The following is a 19,711-nucleotide window of genomic DNA, read 5'->3' as shown; positions in this document are numbered from 1 at the left end:
GTCTCATCAAACTTGGCCAATGCATTGTATTAAGTTAGTGTGATTACTTATATCATCTCATGCAATGCATCAATCAAGATATGTGAAAATATATATATATATATATATATATATATATATATATATATATATATATATATAACTTATATCATCTCATGCAATGCATCAATCAAGATATGTGAAAAAGGCGTGATATATATATATATATATATATATAAAGACGTTCACATGGTTACTTGAGGCTGTCCACTTGGATGGCTCATACTGAACGTGTCGGGAAGTGGTTTAAAGAGGTGGTTTTCAGGTTTAGAACACGAAGATCATGCCATTTGCATCATTAGTTTTATTAGAAGAAAGAAAATTAAAAAAAAAAAAAAAAAAAAGATCTTGCGACGCAGTTTAGATGAAGGAAACACGTAAGATGGCAGTTGACAGGGGCTTTATCTTCCTTAAAAAACATATATAACGGCATCACTACTGTAGATTTAACAACTTAATAATACGATAAAACAAATTTCTGACATTTTTCAATATTTACAACTTATGGCTTCGGATTTTAGGATTCACATTATTCACGTGAAAATGACGTCAATCGAAAGTCTTTTTTTTTTTTTCAAAAGAAAAAACAGTTGAGGACTTTGAAACATCTTGATGATTTTTTTCACCCTCAAGTAATCAGAGTCTTAGGTTTTTTTTATGAGGCAGAAGCAGTTCAAGAAACTTCTCTTGATGCAACTGAGGAAACTAATTGATAAAGCATATTATTTTAACATGTCAAATGTTAGATTTGTTCGACCGTCGGTTTTTAATTTATCATGCTTCTATCACAGTTTTTGGTGATCGATTCTTGACAAACAACCACAGAAACGTGTCCCCGGATGCCTTTGTTTGATGAGTTTCCCTGCCAAAATAAGCCATTTTCTCATGGAACCATCGAATTTTCTGTTAGTTGCAACAAACATGAAAGCAAGGAAACCATTCAGGGCCGAGCATTAATGGAAGCCAAATTTCATGGATCATGCCATTTTGATGGCAGAATCCAGCCCCAGCACCTTCTCTGATTACTTATGACATCAAAATCTAGTCCCAAGAAAATTTTTCCTTTTCATCTACAGTTTGAAACAAATGGGTCCCTATTGTAGAGCGCAATGACGTTTCACTATGTTTTAACTTACATATCAAACATTGCACCAACCCCCTTGAGATCGACCTCTATCCCCATATGTTGGATCATGGATGGTAGAAAGTTGTCCCTTCTTCTTGCCTCTATCCCCATATGTTGGATCATGGATGGTAGAAAGTTGTCCCTTCTTCTTGGCACGCAACTCAGGAGAATAGGTGGTTGAAAGATGGGATGCATCTCATCAAAGCAACATAATGAAGTTCTAAGGAATAGAAATACAAAAGGAAGATGTATTCTTGCAGGCATTTGGTTTCGTTTGGATTAACATCCTTGTTTCTATGGATGTAGATGCATGAAGAATGCTGCACATGTACGTAATTCAACATACTGCATCATACGGTCTCTTTCACTGCCCCTGCTTAGATTCAGGACCATTTTAATGGCCCCAAGCAACAATTTTAGCACATAAGCCAAAAAGAGAAGTTCGCTTTTTAGGCAATGGAGATCCAACGTTCTGTTCTTTTCCCTTTATTTTAAGGTACCTGCGGAAAGATGAAGCAAAATCATGGTTCTCAAAGATGGCAGTTGAAGTTCATAACTGATACTGTATGCAGCTTTAGATGAAATTTACAAGATCCTCTTCGACATCAGTCCCAACATGGGAGAAAGTTAGATGGGATCATTTGGCGACTGGGTTTTAGTTAGAACAAGGGGGTTTCATTGGCTTTCTTAGAAATTAGACAAGCTAAAGGGGAGAAAATGACGGCGTTATTTGTTTCCTGATACAAAAGATTTCAAATTACAAGTGGCGTCGCACATATGATACGGATGCATGAAGGAGGACTGCAATTTAAACCATCAATGCGTAATAAATCTTATTTTTTCGTTTCGAAACAACGAAATGGGCCATATGATGCTCTTATTTGTACGAATCTACTGCACAGTAAGATTGGTGACAAGGTGATCTTCCAGCCCATTCTCAAAGGTCAGATCTGTAGAATTGTCTGGAACATGAAGATCGAGGTAACAGCAACCCTCTTCTATGACAGCTGAAGTCCGAGATGATAGGCGAGTGAAGCAGAGGAAAAGATTGTCACAGACTAATTTCAGCAAAAGAATGAACCATTCTTGAAGAAAGAAACGATCGAATTACAGACGACTTTATGTTATGATGGATTCTTTAAATGAACTAGATCATAAAACTCTTAGGCAGAATTTTCTGATGAAGCTCAGTTTCTGTTCTCGGATGTCATCCTTTTCCCATGTTGATATTGTAACAGTGTGCTCCACTCGACCTTCGGACACATGGAAGACATTCCAACTCAGGAAGAAGCACCATTCTTTTAGCACAATTAGCTTCCTGTGCATTGAGAATGTCGAAGAAAAAACCTTAATAAGTATAGATAATAAGAATCTACGAATATTTTGCAACAATTGGTAAATAAGCACGTCTGTCTTCTTAAGCAGCATATGACCATGCTTGTCCATTTAACTTGACCAAAAAGTTCTTTTCTGCAACAGAATGTAAGCAGACATCTCAGCATAGGTCAAAATTTCTCGAATAAGCTGATGTTTCATCTTCATTGCCAACAGAAAATATGGCATCTAGCTCGCAGGAATTTTTTTAATGCCATTTTGCGCAGCAGAACTTCCTCTATGAATAACCCAAGCATCACCATTACAGGCACCAGGAACACCAGAGGACAGGGACGAACAGATACACCATGACTTATATTGCTTCTCGACAATTGGTATTATTTGCTCATGATTGCATCTTGCTCTAACCATACAAGCCTCGATCAACCACTTGAACAAGAGATGTAGACCATTATTCAATAAGTTGACACTTTCACATAGGAGCTTCATCAAGTCCCTGAGGTTCTGCGGTAGAATCCATTCTCTTCATCAAGGATTCTGCATCGAGTAGCTCCACCTTCCACTGGCAGCTCCGTCTTGTACCATTAAAGAGATTCAGTTTGCCGCCAAAGCTCCTCTCACAAGGTGAGATGGCCAGTGAAGAACTAACACAGATTCTACCGCTTTCTTGTTGCACATTCTTTTCCTGTTTTCTACTGCCACAATTTCCAAGAAAGATTCTACTGTTGACAGCAGCCATCTCAGTCAATTGTTCAACAGTTCTATGCTAATCGCAAGGATTCACCGCAGTGGTTGCTGACCCACTGTTTGGCAGCATAAAGGTTGGTTCATGACACGAAATCCTTCAGTGGGCACCCGGGAGATTGGGTTGTTTCACAGGGACCAAGTCGACTCGGTCAATCTCCAACACTGCAATCACGGAAGCTCCAGTAATACCTGCTTCCTCTTTGACATGGAACTCCAGGTCCATGACTGCAATCCGCTAGTGGCTCCCTGGAGAGTGGTGGTGGCAGGTCAGCAGAGGAAGCATCCTTATGTATCAATACAATCAACCAGTTGTGTAATGCAAATGAGTCTCTCTTCTGCAGGACTTCCCAATTTCCATCTTCCTCAACCATAAGCTAAGTAAGCCATCAAGGTAGATCTCTCTAGCTGATTCTAGAAACAAGCTTATCTTTGAGATCAATAAGGCCCCACCACCTGAGAAGGCCTCCGGCAGGTTGGCATCCAACGCTTCCAGAAAAACCAAAAGATAAAACCGTTGAGCTGAAGAGAAAACTGTGATTGTGGGGAATCTCATCATACTGTAGGCAAAATAAAAAAAAAAAAAATCCTCCTGATTCTTAACTTCAAACTCGGTGTGTGTTTCATTTTGTTTTCAATTAACTCCCACTTTGGAGTAATGTTATGATACATTAAAAAGTTGAGCTCTAACAACTAGAATTTTAGCTTTTTCTTGGAGCTAATCCACAAAAAGGCCCAAAAATATATGCAGAACAGAAGCCTATGTTAACTTGGGTGAAGAAAAAAGAAAAAAATGAAGACAGAAAACCCCAGCCAGGCTTTCTGCCAGTACAGAAAGAAAATCCTCCTAGACAAATATGTGCACTGCTGATGCTAGTGTAATGTATTTACAGAAATATCTGTGTATCATTTGGCAGGTCTTTGAACAATATACAGCTTAGTTTTGGCTATCTGATTGTGTCTTCGTAAATGATGTGCGTGCAAGAGCATGATATTTTTTTTTTCTTTAGAGGAATTCAAAGAAAAAAACGAACAGAAGTAAAAACTCTCGTCTCTTGACTGAAGCTTCTTAAACCCCAAATTATACGCCTATAATTTCAATGTAGTCATTTAACCAGTAAAGTTGGCCATTTGAAATTCCTTGAGAGCATAATCCATCCGCCATCATGAGCAAAGCCCTCTTTGCAAGGACTTTGTGCAATCAGAAGCAAAGTCCCTATGATTTGCATTGCTCGTTCCCTGGAGCAATTTCAAGTTGCGAATGCTTTGATCTTTTCCTATGGAATCTACAGGTTCTTCCATTGCCTTTTTGAGTTGGGGTTAGATTGACTCTTTACTTGAGCAGCAAGCAACGCCTCTGCTTCTTGCTTGATCTGAAACCCGGCTGCTTGCTTCACCAACAAGTTCCAGAGTTCCAGAGTGGAACCTTCCACCTGCCCAATTATTAGAAAAAAAGCCTCCTACTGCAGATATTAGTGAAGAAGTAGCCAGCCATAAACGTTAGCAATTTCATATGAATGGCAACATTGATAGAAATACAACAGCACAGAGTCCCTCAGTTATGACTGTGCAATCAACAAAAATAGCTTTAATTCTATAATTAGTCCATGAGCCTACAGTTATTTGGATATGCAGAACACTCTGCTAAGCAGCAGTTTTAATAGTTTCACCCATCATTTTGGATAAGTGAATACTACTTGGTTACCTTGTCTTATTACAGCAGCAAACCAAGTTGAGGCATTTAGAACAAAGACTTGTCTAGACTCAAACTGATACCCTGACGGCATTTAGCCATAAGAGAACCTGAAAATCAAGAATATATTTCTTTTCCTGCGAATATAGCGTGCTTCCAAAGTAAACCTGTTTAAATCATCATTGCCTTTGTAACATTTATATAAAGAAGAGCAAATGCAGTTTGCCACATGTTTGCTCACACACACATACTGTTTATAAAAAAAGTTCATCACATGAAACCAACATTTCCAGTGCCTTTCTTTTATATCGTGCACCAACTAAGGCTGGGATAGACATAAAGTAAACAAACAAAGTACCATGTCTTCCAATTAAAAGATGCAATTCACTTTGCAGCTTGTGACCAACTAGGCCTAGGTTGAACATTTTCTCAAGAAACTACTCAACCCTGTTTTGCAAGTGAAACTTTCCTTTTCTCAAGAAACTACTCAACCCTGTTTTGCAAGTGAAACTTTCCTTTTCTCAAGAAACTACTCAACCCTGTAATGCAAATGTATTTACTAAACTTTCCTATACTTACAAACTCCACATCAGATCCACACCAAATATTTGATGTTACCAGAAAATCAAATTCTGACAGTGTTGATACACTAGAAACAAAGAAATTTTCCTCATTCAGCCTCTATTCAAGATATAAGTGACCATACCAGTGAGCCTTCTTACAGTACTTAGCATTTAAAGATCACATGATGCCCATATACTGAACATACTGAGAGGTGTCCAAAGCTCATGCACACAATAAAAGAATAAAGTGGTTGACAATTGAAATGAACAACTTACTTGACAGCAGAGATGCAACACAATATCTTGCCTACTTGAGGTTGGAATCACTCAAAGTCTTCCCTGTATGAGATACTCCCAGTCTCCCATTGCCATTATGCGTGATTAGCTTGTTGGCTATTAGTAATTGCACATAGAAACCTCGAAAGACACAATCAGTTAATACCTTTTAAAGAAAAACTAATGACCTAACTCCCATGTTATAAATCACTTCATTCCAAGGACATGAACAAACCAGCCAAAACTTTTCCAAATAAAAAGAGATAAGGGCATAAAGCCATTTCTTAGGCTCTGTATGCAAGGGGGCTTCAACTTCAATATCACCAAATTGCATACTTCCTTCTCTATGAAAGCAGAAGCACACAAAAGTCTAAAAATTCAAAGCATAACACATCAAGGAGAAGCGTGCACATGCCAAAGAACACCTATGCACAAGCATTTGTAACAACATGATAGAATACAGCTCAAGGGAGAAAAGATCATCTAATGCTATTGCTACCTGAGGCAGTATTGGCATCACATAGAATAGAGATTGAGCTTGGTAAACAATATGCAACGTAAAGGCTCCATAGATCATGATTCATATTAGATTATGGAATTTGAGATCAAGAGAAAGTAGCTTTGAAGAATTAACAGAAGGCATATCTGGGAACATACAACCTTCATACTGAAACATGCGAATCCTTCAAAACAAAACCAAACAGAACCAGATAAAGTGCACTATAGCATCCAATATGTGAAGCTCTGAATAAATGATGCAAAATTGTAAAAAAAAAAAAAAACTGTGAAGTGTAAAGTAATTGGGAGGATCAAGACATGCGCCTAGCATCATCAGCACGGCTGCACCAGAGATCCATATCACAAAACTCAGCTTGATACAGTTCAATTGTTAACGTAACATGGTTCTATAAGGAGCTCCAAGTTTTTTCAAGCAATCAAGAGCACAATGAAACTTCTGAGATCCCATGCATGTAATTAAAAGGACCTATGATGCTCTTGCGAGCGCTCATCAACCGAAAAAATTCACCAACCTGTGTATATACAGAAAGTCTGAACCTACCAAACAATAGATTGGATGCAAGAGATAATTACAGTTCTTCAGCATACCAGAACGAAGCCAACGTCATAAGCCGGACAATCAAACATGTACAGAAAGAAGAAACTAGTTAAAAGGGGACATACGACTAGACAATTTTACATTTCATACTGCGTTTATGAATGTACAGCAAAATGAAAAAGAAAAGTAGTTGGGCAATTCACAATGGCCCAATTATACATTTACAATCCCTCTCGATTCTCATTCATGTTCCGGATGCTCAATTGCTTTACAAGAGAGAAGGCTTTCGACGTATGTACCATCGACAGTTATGATATCTGGGATCCTGTTTTCCGATATATTGCTAAACCTTCTCAATACAGTGTGGTAGGAAGTTAAAGCCGGCACCTGCTCCCCAAAAGACCCAGAAACCTGCATAAAGATTTCGTCGTCAAATGCAGCTAGAACATCTATGCTCAAGAAATGATCCGCCAAATGCAACTCCTTGCGGAGGCATTCTGAATCAATCCTGTATTCTCTGATCCACTTCTCCTCCGCATAGTCCTTCAGCACCCATATATCCAAGGTGGCATTAGAGACGTCAAAATGGAGAAAATACAGAAAGCCACCAATCTCAAACAAGTACACATCATGCATTCCACCGCAGAAGTCACCCCCATAGCAGCAATTAGGATACGCCAACTGCCGGAATCCCTCTTCCCGGATATCGAAAGCGACAATCGACTCCGACCCATAGCGCTGAGCCACAAAATCGGTGGGAAGTATCTCAGGCTGCAACCCATCTGCGGTTTCATCAACGATCTTAAAAATCTCCGCCAACCAATGGATGGCACCATTAACACAAGGGAGGGAAACTGTGGAAGAGCAACATGCTGCAGCAGGAACAGCGCCCTCGAGGCTTCTCCATGATCGATCAACGCCCAAAGTGAATATCTTCGCGTCAAGGGCCGACCCTTGGTGGGAGACGATGAGAACCTTATGCGCGCCCCACTTGGGAGAGGGGTCGAAGAGGAGCTGGCAGATCGAGACCGAGATAGAAGAGGACCCCGGGAGGCGAAAAATCTCGTGGGTCGCCGGGTTCACGACATGGTGGTGGCATCTTCCACCTTCCCCTTCAACAGAAGCGGTTTCTACGCAGAGGAGGCCGTGAAGAGAGGAACGAATTTCCGACGATGCCGAGGAAGGATCAGGAAGCAGCGGCCTCTCCACCACCACCGCCTCGCCTTCGACGCAATACATGCTGCCGCCGTCCGAATAAAATAGTTGGGGCTTGCCCTCGATGGCTCGGCTGAGGTGCAGGCGGACGAAGGCATCGGAACCGATGAGGGCCCGCCACCTTCTGCAGACGCTCCTGAACCGAAGGAGAGATTTCACCGGCAAGCGAGTGAGGACGCCATAGAAGATGACATCTTCTGGGAGGACGGGGATGATGGCGGACATTGGCTCCCTCTCTTTCTCTCTCCCCCTTCCGGGAGGAATTCAACTCAGGCATGGCATACGTTTGCCTGTATTATTCCGTGACGGATCACGTTCCGAACCGGTTGGTTCACAAACGCAAATCATCCATCCAAGCCACTGGAGCGTTTGCTTCTGATTTAAGAAAAAGTGTTCCTTAAACTTATGGTTTTAACAAACTAACGATTTGACGATTGAAATTCAATTTACCTCCAGGCACAGCTGGTTATAAGATCAACTACACCATTTCGTATAAATAATGAGATTTATTTTAATACTTAAACATTATATGTGTATAATGAATATTTTTAATCATGTTGTTGTTTCATGCCTCTGTTATTATTTAGACTTTTGTCATTACTTTAAACCTCTCTCATTATCTGATAATCCATGTCACTATCATACTCATGATCTCATGTCTCATCCACTCATGATCTCATATTGTTTGTCATTATCTCATATTCGAAATGTTTGAGATAATGACTGTTTGAGATAATGACAGGAAGTGGCATGAGATAATAACTGAGGTATGGAATAATGAAGGATATGAGATAAAGTGAAAAAAATAAGATAATAACAAAAGTATAAGGTAATTTGCATGAGATAACGCTAAATGAGACAAAAAAATGAACACATTTTTTTGGTGCTCAGGGTAGCATATTGGTTAAGTTTTACCTCTATTGAATCCCAAAGTTTTTTTTTCTGATTTATTTTTTTGTCTTTATAAAAGTTTTTTTTTTTGTGTTTAACCATAGCCCTTTTTAATCATAGTTAAATTAGTGCATCAAAAATTCATACTTCTAAATTGTTTTGCATGTAAGAGAACAATTACAAAGGGCACACTTTGTTAAACCTGAGCACGGCACAATTGCGAACGTCAGAAGTCATTTAGCATGTGCTTCATAAATTGGTTCAAATTCATTGAACACCATGTTATAATATTTCATAAGTTTGTAAAACATTAACGAACTGTTTTAGTTGCCAAACAATTCCTTGACGATAAACTGTTCTGCTAATTTAATATAAGAACAAAGAATGGACACTTCATATTTGCTTTTTGGTACTCCAAATCGAATCCAACTCCATTTTTCTTTTTTTCTTTTTTGTTTGTGGCTCAAGGAAGCAACACCAAGCTAAGAGATTGATGGTATAATAGTTTATGAATAAAAAATTTAAGATCGAGTTTTGCTGCCTACTAAAAAAAGATTAATTTTAGAAAATACTATGAATGTGTTTGGATGCATGACAAAAAAAAAAGCATTTTGAAGAGAAAATCTTGTTTTGCTTTGGAAACTTTTTTTTTTCAACTTGTTTGGGTCGTATCTGGAGGGGTTGTGGTGCATTGAGCGGCAAGGTAGTCCATTTCAAAATGGTTTGAGGTTTAAATCTTGTGGTCGCTATCATGATTATGTGTAAATCATACTTTGGACCGTAATATGTTCCGACACAAGCTCTATGAACCTTTGCAGTTGCCGCTTCTCTAAATGGTGGAGATGAACCACTCACTCCAAAAAAATGAAAAAAATAATGAAACTTGTTGGGTGGCATGAAAATCTAAAAAATTATTGTTTTTTTAATATGCTCATTTAACAAAGGATTGAAAAACCACCCCCTCATGTTATTCATCCAAAACCTTTTTTTTTTTTTGTCTTTCCATTCCAGCAGACAAACAATAAGAAATTATTTTTACAAAACTAGGATTTTTGGAAACCCATTTTTTGAATGTGTCGTCCAAACGCTACCTATAAGTTGCATTTGATTATTATGGGTTTTGGATACAAGTATTTAATTTGGTGCGAGGTTCACTTTAATTCATAACTTTGATGAAATGTGAAATTCAAAACTTTAACTTCAAGATCTTTGATATTTCAAATCTATAGGCTTTGGAGGAGAGGAAGAGAGCGAAGATACAAGGATTGTAAATTTATGATACATAATTTAAGCATCTGTCAAACAAGAAACTTTAAACATTTGTTAAAAATCCGAGATTTGAAAACCTTGAATTCAAATTCAAGATGTTATTGAACTGTAAAATCCAGAATTATAAATTCAAGATCTTCAATATTTCAAATTCATAATCTAAGTTTGGTGAAGAGAGTAAGGGTCCAAAGATTACAAAATTTATGATATAATGCATACATTGTCCAAACAGAGAATTTCAAATCTTTGTTAAACATCAAAGATGTGAAAACATTGAAATCCAAGAGTTTAAGGTTTCTAAGCGTCATGAAACTTGTCAAGTAAGATTAGTCTTTTAATATATTTTTGTTTTTTTAAGGGGACTTTGAAACGTTAAAGTCGTTAAACGTAAACTTCAAATTTATGAGCGTGCTTTTGTCATATAATAGTTTACCAGGTAGCAATGAGCAAAAAAGGTAAGTAAGTCGGAGAGAACGGGGAGAGAGAGAAGAGAGAGAGAGAGCGGCAATGGCGATCAAAGGGAAACGGTTGGGGTGAGCTTCTGGGAAGCGAAAAGGAGCATGAGGATCAGAATACCCGCCAAAAAGCCTCTCCCAGTCTCTCCTCTCCTCCTCTTCCTCCTCCCCTCCGTTTGCATCTTCCTCATCTTCCTTTACTCCTCCTCCTCCGCCGCCTCCCTCCGCAGCAGGACCTCCACCTCCACCACCACCACCACTTCTTCCAACGATGGGAGCGAGAAAAGGACGAGTCGGAGGGCTGCCGCCTCCTGCGATTACTCCCAGGGACAATGGGTCTACGACCCGCAAGCTGAGCCCCTCTACGACCACACCTGCAATGAGATCTTCAAGGGCTGGAACTGCATCGCCAACAACAAGCCGAACGCCCTTGATCTGACTAAATGGCGTTGGCAACCCTACGGTTGCGATCTCCCTCGCTTAGATCCCCTTCACTTCCTCGAACGTTTCCGTAATACTAATATCGGTTGGTGCTTCTGAACTCTAATCTTTTCACTCTCTGGTTCTTAGAGGCGGTTCTTGCCTTTTTCATCGTTGGGTATGTCGTCCTTCCGGAAAATGCAGGTTTTGTCGGCGATTCGTTAAACAGGAACATGTTCGTGTCGCTTGTTTGCTCGCTCAGACGGGCTTCCAACGAGGTGCGGAAATGGCGTCCTGCCAAGGCCGATCGTGGGTTTACATTTTTGAGATATAACCTTACGATTGCGTACCATCGGACGAATCTTTTGGCCCGTTACTCCCGGTAAGGAGCTAAATTGTTTCTTTTATGAACTTGCATTGGTCTTTGTTATATTTCTCCTTGGGTTTACAGAAGGGCGCAGATTTGCACTATCGATCTTTTTTCTCTTTTTGATCCAATTATTCGCTGTATCCCGGTTCCGTGGGAACTAAGGCAGTTGAGAGGCATTTTTCGTATATAAATCATTCCGTGATCTAATTGTAAGTACTCTAAGGGAGCGAGGTACATAAGAGTGACGGTTATGGAGCTCTTGGGATATTATTCTGATTTCGAAGAAACCCGTTACTTTGATTTTCAAGATACCCACTCTGATACTGATTTTACTCGCAAGGCCGTTTTTGAGGATTTGAAGTGCCTATGCTGCAGAGCGTGTGAAGCAACTTATTCGCTCGAGTAAGATATTTGAGATTTTTTAAAATCTCCCCTGAAACACAAAATTGCGAAGTTATTTTGCATGTCGAATATGGAATCTAGAAACATCAAGCTCAGAATGCATTGTGGGTCAGATAGTCAGCCCGATGGATGTATCACCATAAAGTAAGGTGTAGGTTGTGCTTGGCTTTGATATTCATGGCAGCAAGGAAAACGTGATTGTGAAGATGTTAGAAAAAGTAAAATAGCATTGTGGTCTTGTCACTTAGATGTTTCATAATTGGAAAATTTTCATGAATGTTTGCAGTAAGTGGAATATTAACCCCCGGGAGTTGCTTCAATGACAATGAGGCTGTGCGATTACATTAAGTTATGTTATCAAATGAAAGTATGTAATGCAAATGCTTTGTTCAAAAGAAAGACAAAGGCACATATAAGAATCTACCACCCTTTACCATCAATGTGTCATGTTACTGCAAATTTGGAATCCTTGTTTGAGCAAACTACGTCGATGCCTTGATGACCTTGTCTTCTTTTGCATGATCAGCTGACATTGGTTGTTTGAATGATGTCTTGTATTGAACAAGGTTCCAACTTGTTGACCAGTTTTATTATATTTACATGATCTTGTTGCAGTGACTAAAAGTAATATTGCTACATCATTGTTTTTCTGCATAGTGCATGGTCTTATTATTTTGTCCATTCCATAGCATTGAGAAAAGAAAATTATTGTGGAAAATTTGTTTCATTCTAGTTCGGTGGTACTTTTTCTTTTTGGTTCCATGGTATACATATAGTTATTCGCATCCGAATGAGATGAGAATTTGCACTTCGTTACCCTTCTCTTGATATTAGATTATGCTTGTGTTCCTGATATTGTGCTACAGGTGGTCCGCAAGCTCTAATGGTGGTGTATTGGAGTCACTTGGTTACAAAAATGGCTTTAGGGTAGATGTTGATATTCCTGACAGCTCTTGGTCTTTGGCTCCAACTTTCCATGATGTTCTTATCTTGAACACAGGCCACTGGTATTCTTCCTTGACATTCCTATGTTCAATGATGGTGCATTAGATTCCTTTTATGCATGTCCAACTATGCTGCATTAGATTCCCTTTTATGAAATAATTAAACATAATTTATATAACCTACATCAACGACATTCCTATGGTTCAGTTATTTTTCTTGATCTTGTATGCCTCTGCTATTAGCTGAATGTTCACTTATCTTGGAATATGCACGATTGACTATCAGCTTTTGTAGTTCGCTTTAGGGGGCATTTGGCAATGAGAGTGCTAATATAGTGATCCATAAATCTGTCACAAAGGTTAGTTTAGGTTCATAAAACACTGCATCTAGTATCCCATGTATCTGCCCAGTCTTTGGGATATAGATTCATGGAAACTGTGTTAGTGTTCCTATTGCTAAACGCCCTCTCATGGTACACCTTGTTCCATCTTATTGTTTTCTACTATATTAGTTATCCAATGAATTTCTGCTTTCCTAAACTACACAGTCCAAAAAAATAATAGTATTTTTTAAAAATTTTAAGTCAAAAGTAGTTTTTTGGGGGTTTCTTCTAATATATTGATGGAGGTGAAGTTTTTCCAAGGCATCACTCTGTCGCTTTTCCTTTTGTTCTTTTCACCCCTCTTATTATGTTTCCCTTTTTTTCCTACTGAATAAGACCACTCAGGCTTCACCTAGGCCATCTCATGGGCTCTGATGCTTTGGCCTCCCTAGTGCATTTAACTACATAGTTTATGATAGAATAACTATATATTGTAATTTCCCCTTTCCTTCCAAAATTTATGTGTTCATATGTTCAATAATGATTAATTTTCATAGTCCTGGGGAATCATATAACTTGCTGTTTGTGAATATGATGTCCCTATACTTAATCATAATTGTAACTTCAAGATCTTTCCATGACAAACTGTTACTAGGTGGTGGGCACCATCGAAGTTTGATCCACAGAGTTCGCCCATGCTCTTTTTTGAGAAGGGTTTGCCTGTAATTCCCCCTAAGCGTCCTGAGGTTGGCCTGGATATGACTCTAAAACATATGGTATGCCATACTTATTTTGGGTGAAAAAACATTTACTCTGATCTGAATTTTACATTTTCTTTTCCAATGTGACCATCTTGCCATATATCTCATAATCGGCAAATTATAATATTGGTAGGTAGTCCTTTCTGTAAATTTTTGTTATCCATCCTTTTGTTGGTTCTATGTTTGTTGCCGAGATTTTCTTATGCATATTTCTGGATATCTTATAGTTTCTTAGTAACCATGAAAAGGAGTGTAAATTGTGAGTGAACTGGTGGTGGTGCTGGAATACTCCAAGAAAACCCAGTATAACAGCTATTTTTAATCCGTTACTTTTCTATTTCCAAACCTTGCTGAAAATGTTGGTGATAATGCTGCAGAATTGATTGTGACTCTATGCAATGGCATACTTTAACAAATGTTATGACATATCCAATGATTTTGACTTACTTTAACATGGCGATAAAAATGCAATATTTTCAAAAGGTAGGTAAGTTTGATGATCATTCTTTTGAGAACTGTTGTTAATCATGTCAGTTGATGGAGCTACTTAGAACCAATGTTGTAAAAGGTGTAGCGTAATGCGTATCAGTCTGGCCGACCTATATGTCGTATCGTAACGTATCGCAGCGTAGCGTATTGTAAAATTAATTTTTTAATTTAAAAAATATTAAAAATTAGAAAAAATAAAGAAAAATCATTTAAAAAAATAAAAAAAATAAACAAAAAGTCAGAAATCAAAAAGATTATCATACATAAGGAACATTCATGTGTATCAACAACACATTCAAAAATAAGAAAAATAACATAATAAGCATCCATAACAATTTTAAATTTGAAAATTTTATAGAATCTTAGGAATTAGAATCTCAGGACTTGGAGTCTTAGGACTTAGATTGCATCACAATTTTATAAGTTCAAACCATATAGTTAATTAGTTATCATCTTTCATGATTCAACGATAATATCTCCCAAATCGATGAATCCTCAGTTATTTTTGATGGAAATGGGCAAAATCTCTCCCTTTCACGTCTCTTGGAGTCTTTAAACCAATGTTATAAAAGGCGTAGCGTATTGCGTATCGGTTGGGCCGACCTATATGCCGTATCGTAACGTATCGCAAACTTAGTGTAGCGTATCGTAAAATTAATTTTTTAATTTTAAAAAATATTTAAAAATCAGAAAAAATAGAGAAAAATCATTAAAAAATCTGAAAAAATGAACAAAAATCAGAAATCAAGAAAAATGTATTCAAATATAAAAAAGATCATCATACATAAGGAACATTCATGTGTATCAACGACACATTCAACAATAAGAAATCAAATCTTCAAGAATAACATATAAGCATCCATCACAATTTTAAACTTGAAAATTTTATAGAATCTTAGGACTTAGATTACATCACAATTTTATAAGTTCAAAACATATAGTTATCATCTTTCATGATTCAACGATAATATATTCCAAATTAATGAATCCTTGGTTATTTTTGATGAAAATGGGCAAAATCTCTCCCTCCTACGTCTATTGGAGATTTGGAGTCTTTAAATACAAGAAGAGAGAGAGGGAGGAGTGTTTAAACTTTGAAAAAATAAAAAATTTTGTGTTTTCTCCCGTATCGCAGGATAGGGGCGATACACGTACGATACGCACGCGTATCGAATGCGTATCGTATAGGTTTCTTCGACCTATACGATACGTATCGTACGATACAGATAACATTGCTTTAAACACTAGAAGAGAGCGCGTATCGTACGATACAGATAACATTGCTTTAAACACTAGAAGAGAGAGAGGGAGGAGTGTTTAAACTTTAAAACATAATGAATTTTGTGTTTTTTTCCGTATCGTATGATACGGGCGATACGCTTACGATACATGAACGTATCGCTTATCGTAAGCGTATCGTATAGGTTTTCTAAACCTATACGATACGTATCGTACGATACGCATGCGTATCATACGATACAAATAACATTGCTTAGAACACTTTTCTCCTTAATTTGTGCAAGTATGCAAAGAAATATAAAGGGAAATTTTTTTCCCTTACACTTCCATAACCTCACAAATTTCTTCATCGAGTGCCACTGAAACAAAAAGGTCATGTTTAAATGAGTGGACTGAATGTCTCAAAATGTACTTCGACACATCCAATCCCAAAACTTTAGCCACTCAATCAAACACTAGTCACTTGGTCTTTTTCATTCCAAAATAACACCAGCACCACTCACTCTATGGATGTGATTGGAGAGAGATTTTCAGAGGCAGCTTCTCTCATGGCAGCATGTCTGAGATGGGCTGTCTCAGGCATATTTTAGTGGATACTGAAGCACTCAATGGACACTGTTCATCTCTCATATAAGAAATTTACCGTCGCCCTTTCTCATTCTAAAATTTGGAAAGAATCTTAAAACGAGCTTGAAGCCTTGAACTATGTCTGATACTCAGATTATATATCTCCAATGTCACTTTAAAAAGGGCTTCAGGCTTCAGTTGGTGGGACATGGTCATGTTGGCACTGTTCGGACTCCTGCAATAACCTATAAACTTCTGAGTTTTGAACCTTGTTGGCTTTGAACTTTGGCCATCCTTTATATCTCTCTTCTTCCTGATTATTGTAAGCTGGTAGCTTAAATCACAAAATGCCTGAACATTAAGTTAAGAAATGAATAAAGGGATAAATTCTTGTAGTAATAAGAGGAACTATGAGGTTGACCTTTCTCTTCTTTCATTAATTCTCAAGATCAATGATGACAGACTGAAATGCATTTCTCATGAAAAAGGGACTGATTGAACTCCATGCAAACTTTATTAATCAGATTATAGGTGAAAATAACATAATAATAAGCATAGGTTGTGCTTTTGCAATACTACATCTCCATTTTGTGTTTGCTCCTACATTTCTTTGTTATGAATTATGATTATAGTGGATTTTAGCTTGTTTATGTCTCAGTTGGCTGTAAGTTAATACCTCAATCCCCCTAATTCATTTTTCTATTTCATTTTACAGACGTTGTTTGTGGAGACACAAATGGGAGATAGTGCATTGAAATTTTTTCGCACACAATCTCCAAGACATTTTGAAGGAGGTGATTGGAATGAAGGTGGCTTTTGTCAACGCACAAGACCTTTGCTGCAAGAGCAGGTAAAACTTTCTATTATAGTCTTGTATGCCCTATTGGATGCTTTATATCTGGGACTGCAAATTTACAATGTCACGGGAAGCCAATTCACGTAGCTGTATGGCAATTATTCGTGATGATTTGAAAAAGTTGTTAAACATTGATTGGTTAAGGATCACATCTTTCTAACACAATAAAAAGCCAAACAACAGTTTTTTTACAAAAAAGTGTATTGACACATAAAATTGCTCGAGATGCTTGCTAAGACCGGAATAAGACTTCATTGTATAAGGAGGCTGGCTAGTCGACCTGAGCAAAATTCTTTCAGGAATAAAGGTGAACCATTAAGAATTTAATGAAAATGAAACGAGAAAGTAACTAGGTTCTAGAATATGTGGCATGCCTTCCAATTTCCAGGAATTGGAAAAATCTATCCGATGATATAACTCTTTGTGCCTTCAAGTGAATTAAAAGGAATTCTTCAGTTACCTCACTGAGATTTGTTGTTGGTTGATTCCTTTATCAGGTGGAGCAATTGTTTTCATTAGAGAACAATGGAACAAATATAGAGGCACGATTGTCAAATGAGCACATGTTTCGTGCTGTAAAAGGTACAAGTTTTAAAATTCTAGACATCAGTCATATGAGTGAATATAGAGCTGATGCTCATCCATCAAGGTCAGGAGGGAAGAAGCACGATGACTGCATGCACTGGTGCTTGCCTGGAATTACAGATTCATGGAATGACTTGCTTGTTGCTCACCTAAATAGAGCTTGAAATCATATGTGCATATGTTCTTTACTCATCTACCTGTGTGTGTGCTCGTGCTGGCAAGATAAAATATACATGTGCGCCCCAATGAGCACACAAACAGAGGATTCTTGTATATTTATTTGACAGCCACCAGCCCCATGTACCAGAAGTACCCAGCAAGCATGGTACCCAGCAAGCATGATGTGCGAAGTGAGCGAAAAGCATAATTTTGGAGGGACATTTATGTGGGTTCGGATTGTGTTGTCAACAGTGAAGTTCTCTTTTCCAAGATTACAAGGTGTCTTCACTCCACACATGGTTTTATGCAAGGAGTAGGCCGATAAATTGCATGCTTCTGCCGCTTTTTTCTGGAAGAAAGGTTTCATGGTCTTCTTTTTGGTAAATTTGGAACTTGTGGCTGTCCTTTTTTGTTGATTATATATTTAACATGAGGCTGCACCAAAATTTGTTTGTTAAGGGTGTTTCTGAAAGTATATGGCAATAATTATAGTGCAGTGTAGACATTCATCATTGGTAAAGAAAAAACTGTTGGAACTTTTATTATCTACATTTGTTGCAGTTAAGGATGAAAGGAGTTAACATATTTGATTTGTTTTAGTGCTTAAGAATGTTGCATTACAATATTGTATTTTGTGCATACTGTGGGATCCGAGTTTAACTCACTAAAATTGTATCTTGCCTATTCCGCAGTTTAGCTGCTCAATGTCTAAGGCTCTCTTTTCTCATGTCTTTCCTACTTTGCCACATTTACCAGAAAAGAATCACATCTACGGTATTCAGTTCTACTTCAACTAAGGTTGAGCATGTTTTGCTTCAGTTGTCCTAACATTGATGTGGAGATCAAATGCTTGAAAAATGCGGAAATGCGGAATGAAATGATAAACTCTACATAGAGTGAAACCAAATTTGGCAGCAAAATTCAAATCTGTCAGGTTTTTTTATTGCCTAGATTGTTCAGGGTGGTGTGACCTACATTCGGTTTCTTTCAGACTATGCTGTGCCGTTGGTTGTTGGTTACGTATGAGCTCTATCACTTTTCTTTTTGTTGCTACACTAAATCCTGCCTTCCATATTAGTGTCAGCAAGTGTCTCAGGATACCGGGATGTACATGCAAGTCCAATTGAAAGCATTATTTTGAGTGACTTGGGATTCTAACGAGGGTGGAAACTCAGGCCGTACAATTCCTGAATTGGATGTTAGTGATTGTTTTCTGGTCTTATTCCAGATGTACGTTTGTGCTTAGTCTATAAATTTTGGGAAAAACATGCACATGGCATCTTCTGGATGTTTTGAAAGAAGATACCGGAATGCGCTGGTTGCTGCTCCAGGATCCAACCATCCAAGTGCTCAAGTTGCCTATTAGCTCATCCCCTGAAAATCAAAGAACAGAAAGGTCCAGCTGCTGTGGAGCTTGAACATTTCTCTCAGTTATCTGCGGCATGGGATCACTACTCTTCATGTGAAGTTCCTCAGTCGTTCGAAGCAATTGCTTCTAGTGTAGTGAGTTGACTGCTAGTTTGGAACAAATGCATCATTTTTCGGAAAAGTTCATGAAGCATGACTCAATATTCTAAATGCTATTTGGTGGGATTAGATTTTGCAGAAAGGGCCTTGCCTTCTTATTAATCTTGCAGAAGGGTTTAATAGTAAGTAAAAACAACTTCTGGGTAGCTGGTTGAAGAAAGCAAAAGGGCAGCTTTTTCCCTAAACAGTCACGAGGACGTTTTAAGATACTGGCAGCTATATGGCTACGGTTTTAGATAGTAGTTATCTAATATAATCGGTTTTCTAATCGTGATTACTTTGACAGAAGGAGTGACTTATTAATCAGAACAGCTTTGAAGTTGTGTATAGAACCCCATAAAGCTGGACAGAATACTTCTGCAGAATCCCTAAAAAGTCGTAAACGGAAATCTCAATTTTTTTTTCC

General features: G+C 38.0%; 2 protein-coding genes across 2 annotated transcripts; one reads left to right on the top strand and one right to left on the bottom strand.

Moving 5' to 3' along the window:
* Positions 1-6,795: 6,795 nt before the first annotated feature.
* LOC116251461 (F-box protein At5g49610-like) lies at positions 6,796-8,335 on the bottom strand. The gene has a single exon (XM_031625750.2). The coding sequence runs from the start codon at positions 8,271-8,273 to the stop codon at positions 7,074-7,076; it is 1,200 nt and encodes a 399-aa protein (XP_031481610.1). The 5' UTR covers positions 8,274-8,335; the 3' UTR covers positions 6,796-7,073.
* A 2,327-nt stretch (positions 8,336-10,662) lies between these two features.
* LOC116251481 (protein trichome birefringence-like 13) lies at positions 10,663-18,327 on the top strand. The gene is made up of 6 exons (XM_031625781.2): positions 10,663-11,189; positions 11,288-11,465; positions 12,722-12,862; positions 13,778-13,898; positions 16,894-17,028; positions 17,532-18,327. Exons 1-6 carry the CDS (start codon positions 10,769-10,771, stop codon positions 17,781-17,783), a joined length of 1,248 nt encoding a protein of 415 aa, XP_031481641.1. The 5' UTR covers positions 10,663-10,768; the 3' UTR covers positions 17,784-18,327.
* The last annotated feature ends 1,384 nt before the right edge of the window (positions 18,328-19,711 follow it).

This window comes from Nymphaea colorata, chromosome 3, assembly GCF_008831285.2.
Source record: "Nymphaea colorata isolate Beijing-Zhang1983 chromosome 3, ASM883128v2, whole genome shotgun sequence".
In the NCBI taxonomy this organism is placed as follows: Eukaryota; Viridiplantae; Streptophyta; class Magnoliopsida; order Nymphaeales; family Nymphaeaceae; genus Nymphaea; species Nymphaea colorata.
This window is presented reverse-complemented; position numbering and strand designations above follow the sequence as displayed.

Coding starts and splice junctions, on each gene's coding strand:
- LOC116251461 (XM_031625750.2), bottom strand. CDS start 8,273: ATGTCCGCCATCATCCCCGTCCTCCCAGAAGATGTCATCTTCTATGGC.
- LOC116251481 (XM_031625781.2), top strand. CDS start 10,769: ATGAGGATCAGAATACCCGCCAAAAAGCCTCTCCCAGTCTCTCCTCTC. Junction 11,190..11,287: donor TTTCCGTAATACTAATATCG/GTTGGTGCTTCT, acceptor CGGAAAATGCAG/GTTTTGTCGGCGATTCGTTA. Junction 11,466..12,721: donor CTTTTGGCCCGTTACTCCCG/GTAAGGAGCTAA, acceptor ATTGTGCTACAG/GTGGTCCGCAAGCTCTAATG.